The sequence below is a fragment of the Cydia strobilella genome, chromosome 3, assembly GCF_947568885.1.
Source record: "Cydia strobilella chromosome 3, ilCydStro3.1, whole genome shotgun sequence".
Classification (NCBI taxonomy): domain Eukaryota; kingdom Metazoa; phylum Arthropoda; class Insecta; order Lepidoptera; family Tortricidae; genus Cydia; species Cydia strobilella.
In genome coordinates, this window is record NC_086043.1 from 2,796,915 (window position 1) to 2,815,721 (window position 18,807).

General features: G+C 36.2%; 3 protein-coding genes across 4 annotated transcripts in view; 1 reads left to right on the forward strand and 2 right to left on the reverse strand.

Moving 5' to 3' along the window:
- LOC134755662 (beta-arrestin-1) overlaps positions 1-18,807 on the reverse strand; it is a 298,399-nt gene that overhangs the window by 179,333 nt on the left and 100,259 nt on the right. The window lies entirely within an intron of this gene.
- LOC134755657 (neurogenic protein big brain) overlaps positions 1-18,807 on the reverse strand; it is a 124,760-nt gene that overhangs the window by 13,596 nt on the left and 92,357 nt on the right. The gene's annotated exons all lie outside the window — the stretch shown is intronic.
- LOC134756161 (transient receptor potential channel pyrexia-like) lies at positions 11,787-14,953 on the forward strand. The gene has a single exon (XM_063692991.1). It carries the CDS (start codon positions 12,005-12,007, stop codon positions 14,951-14,953), a length of 2,949 nt encoding a protein of 982 aa, XP_063549061.1. The 5' UTR covers positions 11,787-12,004.

Below are 18,807 nucleotides of genomic sequence, written 5' to 3' on the forward strand. Positions count from 1 at the left end.
TACCGCACAAGTGCGATAATATAATAAAGAAAGCACGCAAAGCGGTTCAATAAGTTCCATGTTACGAGCAAGTCGTGTGTTGAAAAACTCCTTACGTATTATTCTAAATACGACACTACAGATGTAAAGGTTGCGGAAAATTTCACAAAGGTTCGAAAAGTTCTCGGAAAACTCAGGAAAACTTCACAGGAAATTAAGCAGGTAGTTTCGGAAATTTACCAAAATGTAAATTTCGAAATTTTGTAAACATTGCGATGAGACAGGAGACGGTACCTTCCTTTTTTTTGACTTAGTTATACGTGTAACTAAAATGTGTAGGTACTTTTTAAACAGTGTTCTTATATAAAATCAAAACTTATTTTCTAACAAGTGTTTTTCTAGCAACAATAGGGGATATTACATGCAATGTTCTGCCACCAGAGTGCAGGACTAGCCTTTTTAGTAAACCATAGAGTAACGTATACATACTGTACTGTACCTTTCACAGGTTTTTGACAAGTTTTCAGAGATAATAAAATATGACATTGATGCATCAAGGCCGTTTGTTTACAGAGGACCTACCGGAAAACGCGAATCCGAAAATTCTATCTGCATCTTTATCGCTCGAATATGCTAGAGTGACAGAGATGTTAGATAAATAAATTTTCTTGTTTCACGATAGACCCTCAGATTGTGGTAGTGGCGCCCTGGCGCCCCCTACGCAGAGTTTCGCGTAATATTCCCTATTGTAGATACTCTCGAGTCTGATAATCTGATTAAATATGCAATATTTTAACTTAATATGCTTGTTAAAAGCATGTTCTATCACATATAGAACATGCTTTTAATAAGCATGAATGAATTATTATTTTTAATCTACATCCAAGCCTACTCGTACATAATATGCTCGTATGAAAGGACTGAAGTATTTTCAGTCGCCGTTTCTCTTTGAATATTTTAATTAAGAGGCTAAAGTGGAATTGCGATTTTTTCAGAGCATTAAAGGCACTGATGCTAATATGTCATTATCTCGACTTGTTATTTCGTGAACGAACCTCTGGCAATGATATGAATATGAAGTAATCATATTTGGGCTTTTCAGGAACACGTGTATCTTTTACTTCAATTTTTATTTCTACTCGGAATCAGGAGTAATCCTGATTTTACTCCACCTTACCTTATCCGAAACAAAAAGCGTTACGCCTCGTTTTTGGAACAACAGATTTGTTTATTTTACAAATTTCAACTTGTAGTGATTCTCCTTTTTAGTAAGAGAAACGCAAGATATCAATTTAATCGTAATTCATTGGCATTGGCCAGTGCGAATTGCTTTCGGGACAGCAAGAGCCAAGCTAATCTATTGCTACGCCTACGCGCTACGGTCGTAGCTATCGTAGCGGCCGTGACTCTACGCGCAATTTTCGTAGGCGATGAAGAAAATTCACGAAAACTGACGAAGTTTTCGTGTTTAGAACCAAAGTTTTACAGTCAGTTTTACTGATTCACTAGTTCTTTCTTTTTCTTTATGTATGTGCTCGTAAATCTGATAAAAATATCGTAATACTAAGTCAATAAAAAAATGGTTTTATAAATCTCTAAAAAAATCTGCTATAAATAACTTTCAAATTTTATCATAGTTCAGTGACATATTTGTTTCCGTATTACAAATATGAATTAGACTGCCAAATATGGGTAAATACTCCGGATTTGATCATGAATCATGATTTTATATATGAGTGAAAACTTCCATCACTTATAAATGCCAGCCGTAACTGCATTGATTTATGGAGCGTGAACAATATTAGGAGAACGAGTAAGTTCAATGCATGTTGTTAAAACTTCGAAAATTCAATTTCCAATTTATCACAGCACAGTTTAAACAAAGGAAACCGTTCAGTGAACCAGACACGAGCACCGGCTCAAAGCGAGAATGACCTATTTACACATAACACCTTCGTAGGAACAACTGTTCTATATTCAATGGAGTTTTTCAAGTAACAAATCGAATGGCAAATTAACTGCTACGCTTTTGAGTGGCGTGTTTTTAATGGAGCTAAGCAAAAAATACCCCTGAGGCCGACCCAAGCGTGTATATTTAGCTTGATTGCTTTCTTGAGCGGGATTCGAAATTTAAAAATTTGTTCTTGGGTTATATTGACTTGATATTACTTTCAGTGAAGCTCACACCCACATATAACTGGTCGATTCGCAAGAGCTGGGACGAATGGAATGAATGAGTGAATGAATATATGTGTTATAGGGAGCGTGCATAAACTGTAGGTGGCAGCACAAAAGCACAGAATAAGTAATAGTATTATCATACAGAACGGCCACGCACCGCCCCGCCCCAATGCGAATTACCTCGCTCTACCTCGCCCCGCGACAGCAGATTGACGACCGTTTGCCGACCGCTCAGAAGCAACTTACACAATGACGCATGACGAGTGTACAGACGTGCCGTTCACACACGTAAACGCAAATGATTTTTGATGTATGGTGTGTCCGCCCTGTGAGCTGTTTATTGGCGCGAAGCGTAAATGTCAAGTTTATGCTTCCAATGTAGCCCACAAGATGGCAGGATCACAAGAAAACGTACGTTAACTGTAGATGGCAACACTTGCTTTGGCATGAACTCATTCAGGCCATTAGATTTGTGCCATCTTTTGTCAATCAACCTGTAAGTGCGGGCGAGATCCAAAGCGCGTAATATATCAAATCTAGTTTAATTTCTTTAAGTTTGAATGTCGCTTCTTGAATTGTATGACGGCGAAAATAATGTGTACTTTTCGGTATTAAGCCTTAATTTTTTAAAATAACGTTTTAATTTCCTTATTGCGAAATTTCTGATGCGATACCAGATTTGAAAAGTAAATTAATTTTCGCAAATTATATAGTGACGAATGTAATTTGGATTCGTTTTTTTAATTCGAAATAAAAACTTGGCAAATTAATTAATTTAAATTAATGGATAGCTCTCAGAGGAGGATAACGTAAATTAATTAATTTGAAAGACTTTTTTGTAATTCTAAAATGTACTTCCTTTTTTTATGCTGACTGGTTATAATTTACATCACAGGTAAAAAAACATCTGAATCTTTTTAATAATGAAGTGCGTATAATTTTATAAAACACATTTTAATTGGTGGATTTAATATATCATTATAGCTAGTAAAATCAGTAATTTGCTAGCACAATTTATCATCACAATAACATTAAATATTATCTTTTAAGTACTTACCATTTCACCCATATCAAGTGCATAAAAAATGCAAAATAAGCACAAAAATCCGCGCCCAAAATTTGGTCCGCCGCCAACCACATTAATATTACCTCTTTAAATATAACCGCGAGTGTCCACAAAATGCAAATGTTGCACCTGCGTTAGATGAAAAACAAACTTTTGAGTCACGTTCGTCAAGCTAAAATAGAGTATATGTGAAGGGAGTAAGAACTTTGCAATGTTACAGATAAGTTTGCTGGGTAATCTTATTTGAAAACGTTTACACGTTAGATCTAACGCTCTCTAGCAGAACCAACATAATTTAGAAAGTAAATTACATGATAATAGACTTTATATCGATGTAATTAGGATTTGTTATATGCAACATTTGCAATTTTATATGCACGTGTGTCCAATGTTTTATTTATGCAAGCTTTTTAGGGATTATTCCTAATTTTGGGGTAAAATAGATCTAAGCGGAGATAAATGAGTTTTTTAGAATAAATCTGCTCCTGTTTTGTTCGGTTCCTCATGTGTAATGTAACGGTTCTTTAGATTCAAATAGTTTACTGATTAGAATTAGATAATTACGTACAGCTCTATCTACAAAAGCTGATGATGTTACATTTATATTTATCTGACAGTATATATAACTACATATGTCAACTACAATTGAGTCCGCTTTGTAGCTAATAGGTTGATTTCAAATGTGGTGACACCATGGTGACATATTCGAATGATAGGAATCAATTAATATAGCTTAGTATGCCTACGGAGGATGTATAATATTTTAGTGTGTTTAAAATATTTTAGTCTTATTTAGACAAATTAGAAAGGCAGGTAGAGTAACACGTTAAATGGCCTAAAAACAAATATCACACTTAGGTAAATCACATTAAACGTTCATTCTCGTTATATACATATTCGTATTATAACAATAATACTTAAATAGAAGTTGCAAAAAAGGCTAAAAGTAAAAAATTGTTACAGCAAGTAAATTTATTTCCCAATAACTTACTTTGGCGAGCCAACTTTCATACACAAGATTTATTATTTAAGATTTATTATTTCATTTCATTCACGAATAGATAATGCAATTTATATCCCCGTTAATATGCTATTCTAAGAACACACGAAAAAGCTCCCTCGTCTATATTCGATATTTAAACTCCGTTCAGATTATCTGCATAATTTATGCGCGGGGGTCAAGTGGGCACAAATGGAACACTGGGAATTTGGGGACATATTAGACCCCTAACACCATAACGGGACATATTCATGGGCTGTATGATGACATATGACGTTATGATATTGAAGTACTGACGCGTGTCATTGAATGGCCAGCAAATTGGTGCACACTCGCACCTTATGTCATGGTGACCGGCCAGTTTTTTGGTCATTGTCACATTTGTTGCGTTTGCTTTGTCACGGACATGACAATGACCGCATTAGGCGTTTTTTGGGCGATTGGTGATTGTTTTATTAATCTGTCCAATAATGCTCTTTTGGCTATTTTTTACGCTCTGCTTAGGTAGCTACTTACTTTATATTTATCGCAAAAAATATTTCTATGGCTAAGTTAAACCCCGCCTACTAAATCAATATATGTATTTAAGAAATATACTATAGGCTACGTTATTGAAATCGTATTAATGGTTTTCAAATACCTGCACTATATCAAATGTAATAAAAATAAATCGCGCAATATGGAAATTTATAACTTCAAATCTGTAACTTTACAGAATATATTGTTTATATTTGATTAATTTGAAACATTTTTATTTGGTGATATTTAATTAGGTATATAAACATAAATGTTATTCACATTCTATAAATAGACAAGATATGCGTCAATATTAAATACGTTTGTAAAAAAATTAAAAACTAAAGTTTTATTTTACAGACATCACCAATCAAAGCAGGAAGACATAATATTACAAGCAATTCTAACCATATGCAGCTTTCTAATAGTAATAGCATCAGTCATAAACGAGACATAAAAAACCCACATCCGTCCCCTCGGTAACGAGAGAACAATTACATTTAATTTACCGCTGCATTTTTAAAGTGGTTTGTTGTTCCCGCACCTCCCCGCGCCATTAACCATTCTTTACTTCTTTTTATTGCGCTCATCAATTATCTTATTACTATCGAATTAAAGTCCAATTTTGAACGATCTGGGTTATTCAATAGATAAAAACCCATATCTCTTTGTGACTCGTAATCCACCGCGACATTTGTTAAAATATATTCAAGAGGGTATCGCAAACCGAACTGTTTGAAAACCCTAAAATTCAATTGTCCCGAAGTGCCACTTGTAATCTGGCCATTTAAAAGTGATCAGGATTAAATAAATTGAGCTTTATGTGGTAGAAGATAAGGGTGGGGTTTAAGAGCTTGTCAAAGCGGCTAATGTATGGAGGAACAAGTGCGGGCGTTATAATTTATTTTTTATTTCACGTTTTTTATTTACAATTGAATAGCTAGTAATGACGATCCATCTTATGGTTGAATTTCGACTTTGTATTTGGATATGTATTTTACAGTATTTTGTTCGACTTATAGGCTTATTGTTTTGGTATGTACATCCCTAGTTAATGTGAGTCTTCTGAAAGTCCCATTTTCTTAACAAAAGAATATTAAAAGAATAAAGAAGTCAGTAAAAATGCTTCATGTCACGTAAAAAGTAAAGCGAGTCGTTGGATAAAATAATATTTCCACATAAAAATAATATTCCGACCATTTGCGCAAAAGCAACAATGGTCGGCGAAATATAGACATCAAATATTTCCAGACAATAATCCTTTTTTGGCCACAAAAAGGACAAAATGACAAAAACCGGCACAGCGGGCGTGCCCTTTGCCCTTTGAACCATAAAAAAACAACGTTGTTTTAATAGTTAACCCTTTTGACACAAATGTTGAGAAACTGCGAATCCTAATCAAAACGAACGTCGAATCACTGCATTTTAAGTCTTCTGCAAACCATGTAAAGTATATGTTTAGTAAAAGGTTAGGTTAGTTATTTGTTTGTTTAGGCGTGAATGCATTCAAGTGCTGGTGTCTGCTGGAGGGATCGCGAATGTCGTGAGCATTACTCGCATTGTAGCAATATTTTATCGCCATATGGTGTTATTTTCGTGTTATTTTGTGGGTTGCCATTGCCACTTGTTATAATGCGATATGTTTTTTGGATCATATGAAAATTTACTGCCTTTAGAAACATTTAATGTGTCTGGCAGTAGTAATGTGGTCTTTGTTTAATAGTTTTGGTACTCATATTAATTATTAGTTTATTTAAGTTTATTATATAGGTATTAAGTAAAAAATAGGTTCTCCAATATCCTTAACTTGTAGGAGAACGTATTTATGATAAACATTCTGCTTTAACTTTTCCATCTATATCATTCGTCATCCTCGCTAAAGTCTGCCAAACCCCAAACTTTGCCAAGTCAATTTTGGCGGAACACGGAGTGTGAGGACTCAATAAATCAATGCTCTGTCCCAAAATCGCATTAAGCAAGATCACACTAACTTCTTTAAATTATCTGCCAAATGGAAGTTTAGAAGTCGTTACAAACAATGGAGCTCTATAGCTTAAATACCACTGTCATTTTAAAACATCTAAAAAACCTAATAGCGACATATAATTGTACACTTTAAGCTATAGTCACAAGGTTTAATTTTCCATGGTAGATTCGAGACGTGTTGGTTATACATTTGAAGTAATTCAATGATGACTTGAGGTTCGGGAGCTTCGTCTCGCAGAAGCCGCAAGGCGATTAGCGGTGAAGTCTCAAATTGAATGTTTGTACTTCGTAAGTTCGTACTTCGCACACGGTGCGTGTGGCGTTTCGGTTTCACTTAGCAGTTTACCATAATGTATATCGGCCTACTTATGTATTTTGTACCTAACCTATTATTACAGAAATGCAAGTAGAAGCAGATGGTAAATATACCTATATTGTCATATATTATTACATTCTTGCTTAATTATGTGTATTGTATTACTATTTGCACTGTATCTTGTTGCGGTGACCGCTTACATACCTATTGGTATAGGTACAATTTTGCATGTTACGGTTTTTATAAATATTATGAGTATTTATGAGTCCTAGTTTAGGGCAAAATAATTAGGTAGGTATTCGTACGTACGTAGAGTATAGGGTTGAGTTCTTTACTAAAATTAGTGTACAGATTTTTTAAGCGACGCGCATTTGACGTCCCTACTTCTTATATAAGCATTAGCAATCATTATTATTTCAATATTACCTACTTGTAGCACGATCATAATTCGCGAAAATGAAATTAACATAAAAGTAGCCGAACTATTGACTAGAATCCACTAAGTTCGTGGTAACACGTCGTGTATATAAATATAAATAGGTACCCAACTTCAGTATTACAAAATGTTTATAATGTAATACCAACATGTTTGTTTGGGTTATAATAACATGCGAAGCAGCAAACAAATATATTTGCTCTGAGCATTACAGTACACACAACAGGGCCGTAAAATACAAACAGCCATCTTAGAAAACCGCACTGATGTAAGGAAAGTAGGCTAATGTGGGAGCAGGACAAAATATTGTATTTGTACTCTTTACTCCTATTTTATATTTGTAAAAGACCTAAAAATTGTACTTATTAACATATGTCACATTTAGCGTAGTGCTGGAGCCCTGGAGGACTAGCCAAGATGACAAATGCCAAAAGTCACGTGACAATTTCAATATATTATTTAAGTTTAGATTAGCTTTTCTATCAACGAATGTCATCTTAGGCACTTAGGAGCATCTAAAAAGGGGTTTGTTTGTAATTTTTCTACATATAAAATTACATTTGAATGTTCTCGTGTTCCTTATTGCGATTCCTATAAGAGGAAAGAGAAAATAGTGCCATGCTTTGTCTTTATCACAGACCGGGCATTTTTTCATGGTCGGGTTATGGCATCATGTGGACATCATAGCAAGGAGGCTATGGCGAAATACCGAAATTTATAAGAGTGAAAGAGAAAAGACATTGGACGTGCAAACCGGATAAATTGCGTAGTATACATTTTATATGAATATTCTTTCTCTTACCCCCGGTCGCTCGGTGGCGCGTCTATAACTACTTGTATATACTATGTCTATGATGCAATAGTATGCTAGATGTTCCACTTTCTATTACTAGTAATAGAGGCTAAACTATGTGCTCACGTGTTACGTGTTACTGTATTGTTTGTGTGCACAGTGAACAAAATGGAGAATAATAACAGTAGGTAGCTAGCCTGGGTTTAATTTCCTGAGCAGGCACTAATGTTCCCAATGCTGCGAGCGCGGGTCATTCAAGTCCTCAGTGAAATGTAGTCACTTTACACCGAAAATCGTTTGTATCTTCAAAATCCGTAACAACTATGGACAAGCGACGTCCAAAGCTTTTTTTATCTTAGAACTCAGGTTTCTCTTACTCAAAGTCTGCTCGGTATCCCTTCAGGTTCATTATTTTAGGATCGTCACATTTTAATATAAACTAAATTTTTTACTAGTTACGACTTGATCTGTGAGGAATGATGATTTTAATGATCAAAAATATCCTATTATACTGTCTACATACCAAATATCATTTAAATCGGTTCAGCGGTTTAAGCGTACAGAGTTGACAAATAGTTACACAGAAAGTTAGTTCACGTGTAGGTATTTTATGTTTAAAAAACGCAAACGTAAGGCGGACGAGGTGCTCACAACTGAATCCTGAGAAATGAGGATAACAGTTACGAATTACTATTTGGAAAGTACCTAGCTAAAAAACTACTTTCAAGGCAAAAAATTGCCCACTTACGCTGGAACACCCAAGCCTGACTCAAAGTAGGTAGGTAAGTCTTTGGAACGGCTGTCGGGCGGAGATGAGATGACGGACTGTCGACTTATCAGCCGTTTGTTCAACCCTGATAACGCCGGCCAATATTTACCGCGCAGACGTAAGGCGGACAAGGTGCACAAATACTGAATACTGAGAAATGAGGATAACATAACACGAATCACATTTTGGATAGTAGCTAAAAAATTACGTAGGTATGAGGCAAAAAAAAGATTAGCTGTATCTTATTTGCGGCAAAATTCTCCGAATGTAAATAAAAAGGGGAGATATCATGCTCTGTTACATATTTCAGAACTTTATAATGGCATGCTTTACTTTGGTTTTTTTTATATTTTAAACTAATTATATTTATTCATGTAATAACAATTAGAAATACATATAAAACTTAAAAAACTAAAACTAAAAATAAATAAAACTAATCTTAAAATAAATACCTAAAAACTAATCCCCTGCGGCACGCGGCATGGTGCCGTAGATGCTGGCAGCATTTCCTCGCTGTATCGCTGTATTCGTGTTTTCTTTGGTTTACATACTGTATAACATAACTAGCGTGGTTTAGAGAGTGGACGGTTGCTTCTGCGTACATCCTCTTAAAAGAAATAGTAAAAGTCCGTCTGCTTACATGATTATTATTTCGTGTCATAAACTATGAAATGACTACAAATTGTAGGTTCGTTGACCGAATACCTAAATAAATCTCGTTCGTTAATGTAGTTTAGATATATCAAGTTATCAACATTGCGGTAGGTATTTTCTACTTAGATATATCCGGAACAAACGATAGTCATTGCCATTGAACGAAGACAACCAATTTATTATTCATTACCCTATCAAGGAACAAATTAGTATTAATTCAGAGCGTTCAGGATATTTCAATTAGTCGTTGTTCCCATGCGGGCCGAACTCGGAGCGGCAATGAATTTGCCATTAACTTCAGTCACAGATTCAGCTGTCATGGTTACTTATGAATTTAATTTAGAATTTAGCTTGAGAGGGATTTAAAATCGGGATCGGTTCAGGGCGCAGTTTCTGAATAACCAATTTGTTATGGTTTTGATCTTGTTATGAACTTTGACACGTCTTACAGTCCATCTCAAGCGTACTAAAGAATTAAATCAACCTCCAGCTTAAGCTATCTTTATTGTAAAAATGCTTAGTGAGTCGTGACTGGTATTAGAAGTATATTTTATTGAAAAAGTTAGATTACTTGAAGGCAGGAAGTGGGTATGTAATATTATTTAAAACCAAATTTATTCGGCAAATAAAATAAATTGAAAACAATTTATGAATTTTAATTTAAAGTGCCTCAATTTTTGCCGATATTGCTATAAAAAACAAACATTTCTTCTGTTACATTACGCCAGGCAATCAAGTGGCTATACCGAAATGGTTTTAAATTAGGAATTAAGGTATACTTTAGTCTTGGCCTCTCTGTATATCATATAACGACGATGACGACAACATATTAAACTATAGGACAAAATATAATAATTAAATTCCACCAAAAAAATGTGTGTCTAATGATGACGGATGTCGTGTAAGCGGTGTAAGACGTGTCGTCGCTAATGCAGCCATTCGTTACGCAGCAGATCTCGCTGGAAGGGTTGATCCCATCACTTGAGGTCCCTAATCAATGACAGCGCTTGGCCTGTGAAAAACTCGCTGATTTATAGATTACAAGTAAAGACGATTAGAGTTCTACAAGGTTTGATACTTGGTCCACTGCTCTCTTTTATGTGTTTTGTCGTTTATAGGTCCATTAGGTCGTACGGTTACTGCGATTGAACGGGTGTAAACAGTTTTTCACAACACTTGCTCGTAAAAATTAATTAATGATCGTCTTTAATTGTAATTTTATTTATTATTTGATTTTTAATGTAATTGTTGTGTAATGTGATTTCAATTTATTTTATGTATTTTTAGGTTTATTTTTTTAATTTTTCTCTATGGGTTTTTGCCTGAAATAAACATACTGATTGATTGATTGTAAAGGTGTCATAACGCGTAGGCGATGCAGTCCGTAAATCCTAAATTCGACCTAGGGCTGTAATGTATTTTATCATCTCACTTGCTAGGCGATGCGGCCCGTAAATCCTAAATTTCGACCTCGGGCTGTAATGTACAAACGAAATTAGGCAGGAGTTTTATTTATTTCCCTTATTTTCCTTTAAGGGCGGCACAGGAATTACGAACTCGTGTTTATTAAGCCCTCGCCTCCGGCTTCGGGCTTCAATTCACAATGTATTACTGCAACATTATTGACTGTAAATCAATCAATCGCTGTCAAGTGGTATATAACTTAAGTGTAATTTATTTTATTTTATTGCGGCATTGAATATAAGTAAGTAAATCACTCGTATGCTATGCAAATATGATCTCAATACTTAACAATGTAAAAGATGTCGAAGCTGAAATTAAACTAACGGAAAACCATAGATCTTATGCAAAATATCAAGATTACTAGCAAATATTATAGCTACCTTTGTGAGACAGGGAAAAGATTGGTCGACCGATAGTCGGACTCGCTTCTTTCCACCTCATTAATCCTACAATGGTACCGATTGACGAGACTAAAAAAACCCTCTACACATTAGAGGTTTGGACAATCACACAAAATAGTTATTTTTGGGTGTATAAGTAAATAACAAACACGTGCACGTGCAAAGTTGGTGAAAGGCAAACCGCAATGTCAAAACTATAAGGAAAAGGTACGCCAGTCATAATTTGCTTACTTCTTAACTACTTTTTTATTCGCCAAATAGAGTAAGAACGATAACAACATTTATCAAATTCATGTTAAGTAAAACTCGCAATTCAACGTCTGACAAAGAAGTATAAAAATATTGTTATAAATTATCATGTCAAAGAAACATCAACATAAAGCCTTAAAATAAACAGAGATAACAGATAAGGCGGACGACGTCGTCTCAGTCGCACACGAGCCATGGACAATTTCGGTTACCGCGAGATGGCTTGGTCTACCCCCTCTACCATTTCCTCGAGCCGCATGTCCACGCGATCTCGTCTCACCAGCAGTACCAGGCAGCGAGATGAAGAATTCCCCCTCAACACATCCTACAGATATCTACGAAACCTCGACCTAGTTGAAGGTTCCCGACAGAAATCTAAAGATTACTTGTTTGTTGGGCCATCTCCGCCAGCTGAAGATGCGGTGCATATGTACCATCATTTTGTTGTTTTGCCCACGGACCCTGAAGCCAAGATCACCGCGGAAACAATTAGGCGGGCCTTGTGCGGACGTGCCTTTACCTTGGGTGCGGGAAGATTCTTCGATGACTTGGAATGTGGACTGGTTACCGTAGATAACATAGAGGAACATATTACATCTGCCCCGGAAGGCGTATTGAATTTAACATTGTTATGGGCGGCATTTCTGTCGCGTGACGAATTGCTGCCACCCATTTTAAGTGCTGGAGCAGACATACACTCGGCAGAACCACTGGGGCTCTCAGCTCTACACTTGGCTGCCTTCAGCGGCGCAGCGAGATCTACAGTGTTCTTAATTTCTCAAGGTGCCGATCCAGATTTTACCCCCAAATATTTCGCTCCCTTACACTGCGCTGCGTTTGGAAATGCCGTGGAAGTAGCTGAAGTTTTAATAGCAAGTGGTGCTTCCTTACATGCAGTCGTACAGAGAGCCGGCTGCGAAGATAACCTCGTTCATTGCGCAGTGAGGTGCGATGCAATAGAGTGCATGGAACTGTTTATAGATAAGGGTGTTGATCCAGGCTACGTGACTTCAGGTGGATTTAATGCATTACATTTGGCAGCCGACCTCGGCGCGCAACGATGTCTCACTTACCTGTTGAAAGCAACCAAGATTCCCGTAAACGGGCTGACAAAGCTGCGAGACAAAGAATGCACCGCACTACACCTGGCAGCCGCAAGAGGTTACCACGAATGCGTAGAAATACTTTTGGCAGAAGGTGCTAAGGCTTATACAAAGAATTTCAAAGGTTTTACTGCGTTACATCTCGCTGCCATGTGCGGAAGTTTGGAGTGTGTCGAATTGTTACTTAGAGATGGTAACGCTGATGCAAACGCAGAGGATTACGAAAAACGGACAGCTCTTCACGCTGCACTCAGTAACTCGGAGCGCGCGTGCGACATCATAGAGGTGCTGGCAGGTTGGGGGGCACAAGTCAATAAAAAAGATGAGTACGGCATATCTCCGCTACACAAAGCGGCAAATGACGGTTTAACACAATGCGTGGAGACTTTGATATATCTTGGCGCAGATGTAACTTCTAAATCGAAAAAGGGACAAACAGCATTAAGCGTAATCGCAAGAAAAACTCCAAAGTCTTTAGCCATTTTAAGACATAATTTGGATAGCGGAATATCACTCAGTATTCCAAAAGCAGCTAACGAAGAAGTTGAAGTAGAATTTGACTTCGGACGTTTGTTGAAGTTCTCATACCCTCGAGAGATTACTTACTTAAACAGTTTGATCGACGAAGGGCAGAAAGACATTTTACTGCACCCACTCTGCTCCGCGTTTTTGTTTATGAAGTGGGGAAAGATAAGAAAATTTTATTTGGCAAGACTTATCTTTTCCTTCCTATTTGTAACATTTTTATCAAGTTACGCTCTAACTGCCGTAGTCATAACCTGTAGAGGTAATTTTACAACGAAATATGGTGTAAAGAATGAACTTTGTCAAAAGCAGTCATTATTGGGTGATATTTTGGAGGAAAATCCGATAGAATTCGAAAGATGGGTGTTGATGGGGATAACTGTTTTCGAAATTTTTCGAAAGCTTACAGGAATAACTGGCTACTGCAGCATTTATCAGTACTTTACCACTTTTGAGAACATGATGGAATGGTTCGTCTTATTGTCAGTATTTTCACTGTATAATCCCCCTACAAACTACAGTTGGCAGAATCATGTTGGCGGTTACGCTGTTTTGGGAGCGTGGACGAACTTGATGTTGATGATGGGTCAGCTACCGAGTTTCGGCGATTACGTGGCCATGTATCAAAAGGTACTAAAGGAATTCCTGAAGCTGCTATTAGCGTATATTTGTTTACTCATGGGGTTCGCTATCTGCTTCTGTGTCGTGTTCCCTAATGAGGAGATGTTCGCTAATCCATTAATGGGTTTCATCAGTACATTGACTATGATGGTGGGAGAGTTAAATTTGAATATCCTTATCAACGAGCCCGACAAAGATGATCCTCCGTTAGTGTTCGAGCTATCGTCTCAAATTATTTTCATTCTGTTTCTTATGTTTGTGACTATAATTTTAATGAACTTGCTCGTCGGTATCGCAGTCCACGACATCCAGGGGTTAAGGAAGACGGCCGGTTTGTCCAAGCTTGTCCGACAGACGAAACTGATTCTCTTCGTCGAGATGGGTATGTTTAGTCGTTGGTTGCCGAAGTGGCTCCACAAGTACGTGTACAGAACAGCTCTAGTGTCTCCGGAGGCTGGCAAGGTCATAATGAGCGTCAAAGCGTTAAACCCTCGCGAGAAACGTCTGCCAACCGACATAATGATGGCCGCTTATGAGCTGGCGCAATTAAATAAGATGAAATGCGGAAAATCCGTCCAAGAGGTGTTATACAAAAACAAGTATTCTTCAAAGCTCAAGAAAGGTGATACATCAGATCAAAACGTCAGTATAGAAATTAAAGGTATGCATGAGAAGCTAGATCAGACTACGTTTAATCTTAAGAAGATAGACCAAGAGATGAGGCATCTGAATACTTTGCTGATCGAGCAACATTCGCTTTTGCAGACCTTGTTGAAGAGTCAGGACTCTCGGGTCGTATCGTGCTACACTGCGTCTACGGCGTACCCTGACTCTCCAGTGTTCTTTTCTTATGATGCTCAAAAAATACAACAAAATCCACAAGATTACGAATGAAAAATGTTCGTTTTTTTAACGTATTTATAAGTATATGATTATAAAGTATTTCCTACGATTATTGTTTGTTTTGCTTATTTTTTATCTTTCAACTAAGATTAAATTCATTTGGGTATTAAACTGTGTAATCAAGTGCCGCAGAGGTTCACGATCACGAGCAAGGTCCGTGTTTATGGCGCAATTAGCGTACCTTAAGTAGGTTTAGTTTTCACAAAATAATGTATGTATGTAAACACTTCGGGCTTCGCACGGGTAGTTTAACTAATTTACACAAAACCTTTACAAATTATACATATAAACCTTCCTCTTGAATCACTATTTAAAAAAACCGCGTCAAAATCCGTTGCGTAGTTTTAAAAATCTAAGCATATACATAGGGACAGACATGCGGACAGACAGCGAAAAGCGACATTGTTTTATACTAATGTAGTGATAAGACAGATTAAAATACAATGAAATCAAATATATAAAATGTAAAAAGGCAAACTTATCCCTATAAGGGATCTCTTCTAGTCAACATTTGAGCAAATGAGAGTAAATTAAATAAAACACGGTAGACACGAACACAATGTACAAAAAGTAAACTATGGTTCTATTATTACGCAAATAAATAATTAAAACCTGTGGCCTATTGCCCTTGTCCCATTCACTTGGAGTAGGCGCAGCATGTAAGTACTTTACTTCCATACCTCTCTGTCGTCCGTCATCTCGTCATTCACTTGCGTTCGTTTCATATCATCTCTCACACAGTCCATCCACCTTTTCCTCGATTTTTCTCTCCTCGTACCTCCCTCCACATTCATTAGTAATACCTTTCTCGTCACATGACTTTTATCCCTCCGCATCACATATATTATATACATATTTAATACATATGAATAAAGATACATTCATAAAATTATAAATATATACATTATCACAATTAAATAAAAATACTTAGTAAATTTTAAATACGAGTACCTACTACAGTTTTCAAGCAGCTTCACACTTAATATGCAAAAGCTGGGTTTCGATTAAGATGCCGGTGTCGATTTTAGTCGCAAAAATGTGAAATTGATAGATTTAGTCGGTGAAATTGTACACCTTTTGTTACCTAATTGAAATAACAAGTACTGGTTTCTATTAGCACGTCTTCTTATCTTGCCTTTTATCAGATCAATTTTTTGAAAACAGACTCACTAAATTAGTAATGTTTTTTTTTCTGATGGACGTTTAGGTAAATGCGCGTAAAACACTGATTTTGTCGCTCTTATTTGTAAATTTCGTAAAGTTTGGACTGCTAAAAATGGAAAATTTGTATTACACATATTCTGTTCTTGACCTTTATCAGATTATATTTTTGTTATATGACTTAAGAGTTCGAGGAAATGAAAGTTAAACGAATTCAATTTTCTCCAGAAATTACTTAAAAACAAGTGACAATTTCTCTGAAAATCGACTTAATTTCAACGTAAATTTGATACTTAATTAATCTACAACATTTGCTGAAACTATTCTTATACATCAAATTGTATAATTTACCACCATAATTTTTTGATGAATTTTTAAAAACTGCCCCTTCTCTTAATATATTACCGGTGACGCACGCTCCCGACCTCATTATTAAAAGGCAAGATGAGAAGACGTGCTGCGTGCGTGCGTGAAACCAATACTTGTTACTTAGATATTACGTAACAAAACGTGTATACCTATAGTTTCAACGACTAAATCTATCAATTTTACATTTTTGCTCCAAAATCGACTACGGCCTCTTTCTGTGCATGTCTGTGCGCCGCACAGTGTGTTAAAAGTCCCCTTATTTTGTCTCATTCAGTTTTTATTCAGTAGCTCACAAGAACTCTGGCTTGCCAAAACTTTCCAGTTTTTATGTTATCAGATGTATGCTATAAGAAATATAATTAATTGTCATAAAACTAAGCGGCCTTATTTGACATAATAATATAGATTTAATATAATTGATAATGTTTAGCCTTGAAACCAATTAGTTTCCTCTTGGGAAATTTAATCCCCCCAAAGATTAAAAGTAAACGTAGCGTTAGATTCGGGAGCCTCTCGTTCGTCTTTCGTTCATTGTGGTGCTTTGTTTATCATGTAAACAACATTTCGGGGCCAAGGATTTGCATTTCTTATACAACAATGGTTTAAGATGCCTTCATTAGGAAAGAAATTATGTATGCGATAACATAAATTCTTGAATATTAATGATTTTTTTTTGTGAAAAATATTATTTTCTAGGGTAAATAAAGATGCTAAGCTAAATAATACAACATCTCTGTACAAACACAATTATGTTCCGCATTTTCATCATTCATGCAGTCTCATAATATGTAAGTACCTGTGGCATTAATACAACAAAAAATTAACTCTCTTAAAAAAAATTGGTTTAATTGCGAAAACCTTTACACCTCGGAAATAAGCATTAAAGTTCCGTAAAATCGGCACTGTTTACAAACCCCCACGCGTTCACCTGTTCGATAATGTAAAACAGATGGCAAATCCGGCAGGCTTCAGCGTACAGCGTAATTTCCGGAAAAAATAATATATCAGGCACTCACGCATTATATGTACCCAAATAACTGAGCCGCGCTGCGTTTTTCCGGGATTAATCAGCCTCAGCTCAGCCTGAAATGTTTGTGTCTAGAAATACGAAGAGAAAAGAGATGCGAAAAGACGTTGACGTTTTAAGTTTTAACTAGTTTATTTATAAGCTAGTTTTAAATAAATAAAGTTGTGAATTTTCTTTATAATTATTTAATGATTGAAAATGTATTTTTCACATCACCAATTCGAAAAAGAGCGTTTTCTTCCCTGCTAGGAGGGATCAAAGTAACACTTTTCTGTTTCAGGACACTATTTTTACATTTTTTTGCGCATTATTTTTTTAGCTTAAATAATATTTTTAAATATTATAATTACCTCATTAACATACTTGAATCCCTCACAACGCTCAGGATTCTACTTTAGAATCCCTAGCTACTCTCGGGATTCTATTATAGAATCCTTCGCTTCGTTTAGGATTCAATTGTGTTCATTCAAATATAAAATATAAATAAATGTTGATTCAAATACGTCATTTTGCTCCCTTGTGACACAATCTACTATTTCCTTCCTTCAAACTGTTTCTTTCTGACGTGTAATGTTTTGTGTGCATTTCCGAAATAAATAAATATGAAAATGACGTATTACGGTAGGAACCTGGGTCCTGGGAACCGTGACCTTATTGCCTTGGACGTTGTGATAACTGAAGTCTGAATATGTGTCGCGTTTGAACAACAGCAGGGGACCATTATGATATTGATGAAGATGGATTGTAGGCTGGGTCGTTAGCGATTATTATGTGATTAAAGGCTATATTTTATGGGTAATTGACGTGCCTATGCATAATATGTGGGTAAATCATGTTGAGAACCCGGTAATGTTATAATGATTTTGGTAATTATCTATTTGGAGTGCCAATTGATACTTATATTTGAAGAGTTTGACGAAGTGATGTCGGTTAGCGCGCGTATAATAATATGTTGATATTACTTAAATCGAGTACTCTTTTTTTCTAAGAGTACTCGATACCTGTCTCCTGCCTAGCCTGACATATGCGTGCCAGACATGGATATACAATCAACAAGCGCAGAATAAAATACAACGCTGCCAACGCGCCATGGAAAGATCCATACTTAATATAAAATTAATTCATAAAAAGAGAGCAAAGACATACGGCAAATAACTGGTGTAATCGACGCATTATCATTTGCGCAAAAATTAAAATGGAAATAGTGTGACCATACAGCACGTATGCATAGGGACAGATGGGCAAAAATAACCACCCTATGGCGGGGCCCTTCGGGGACAAGAAAAAC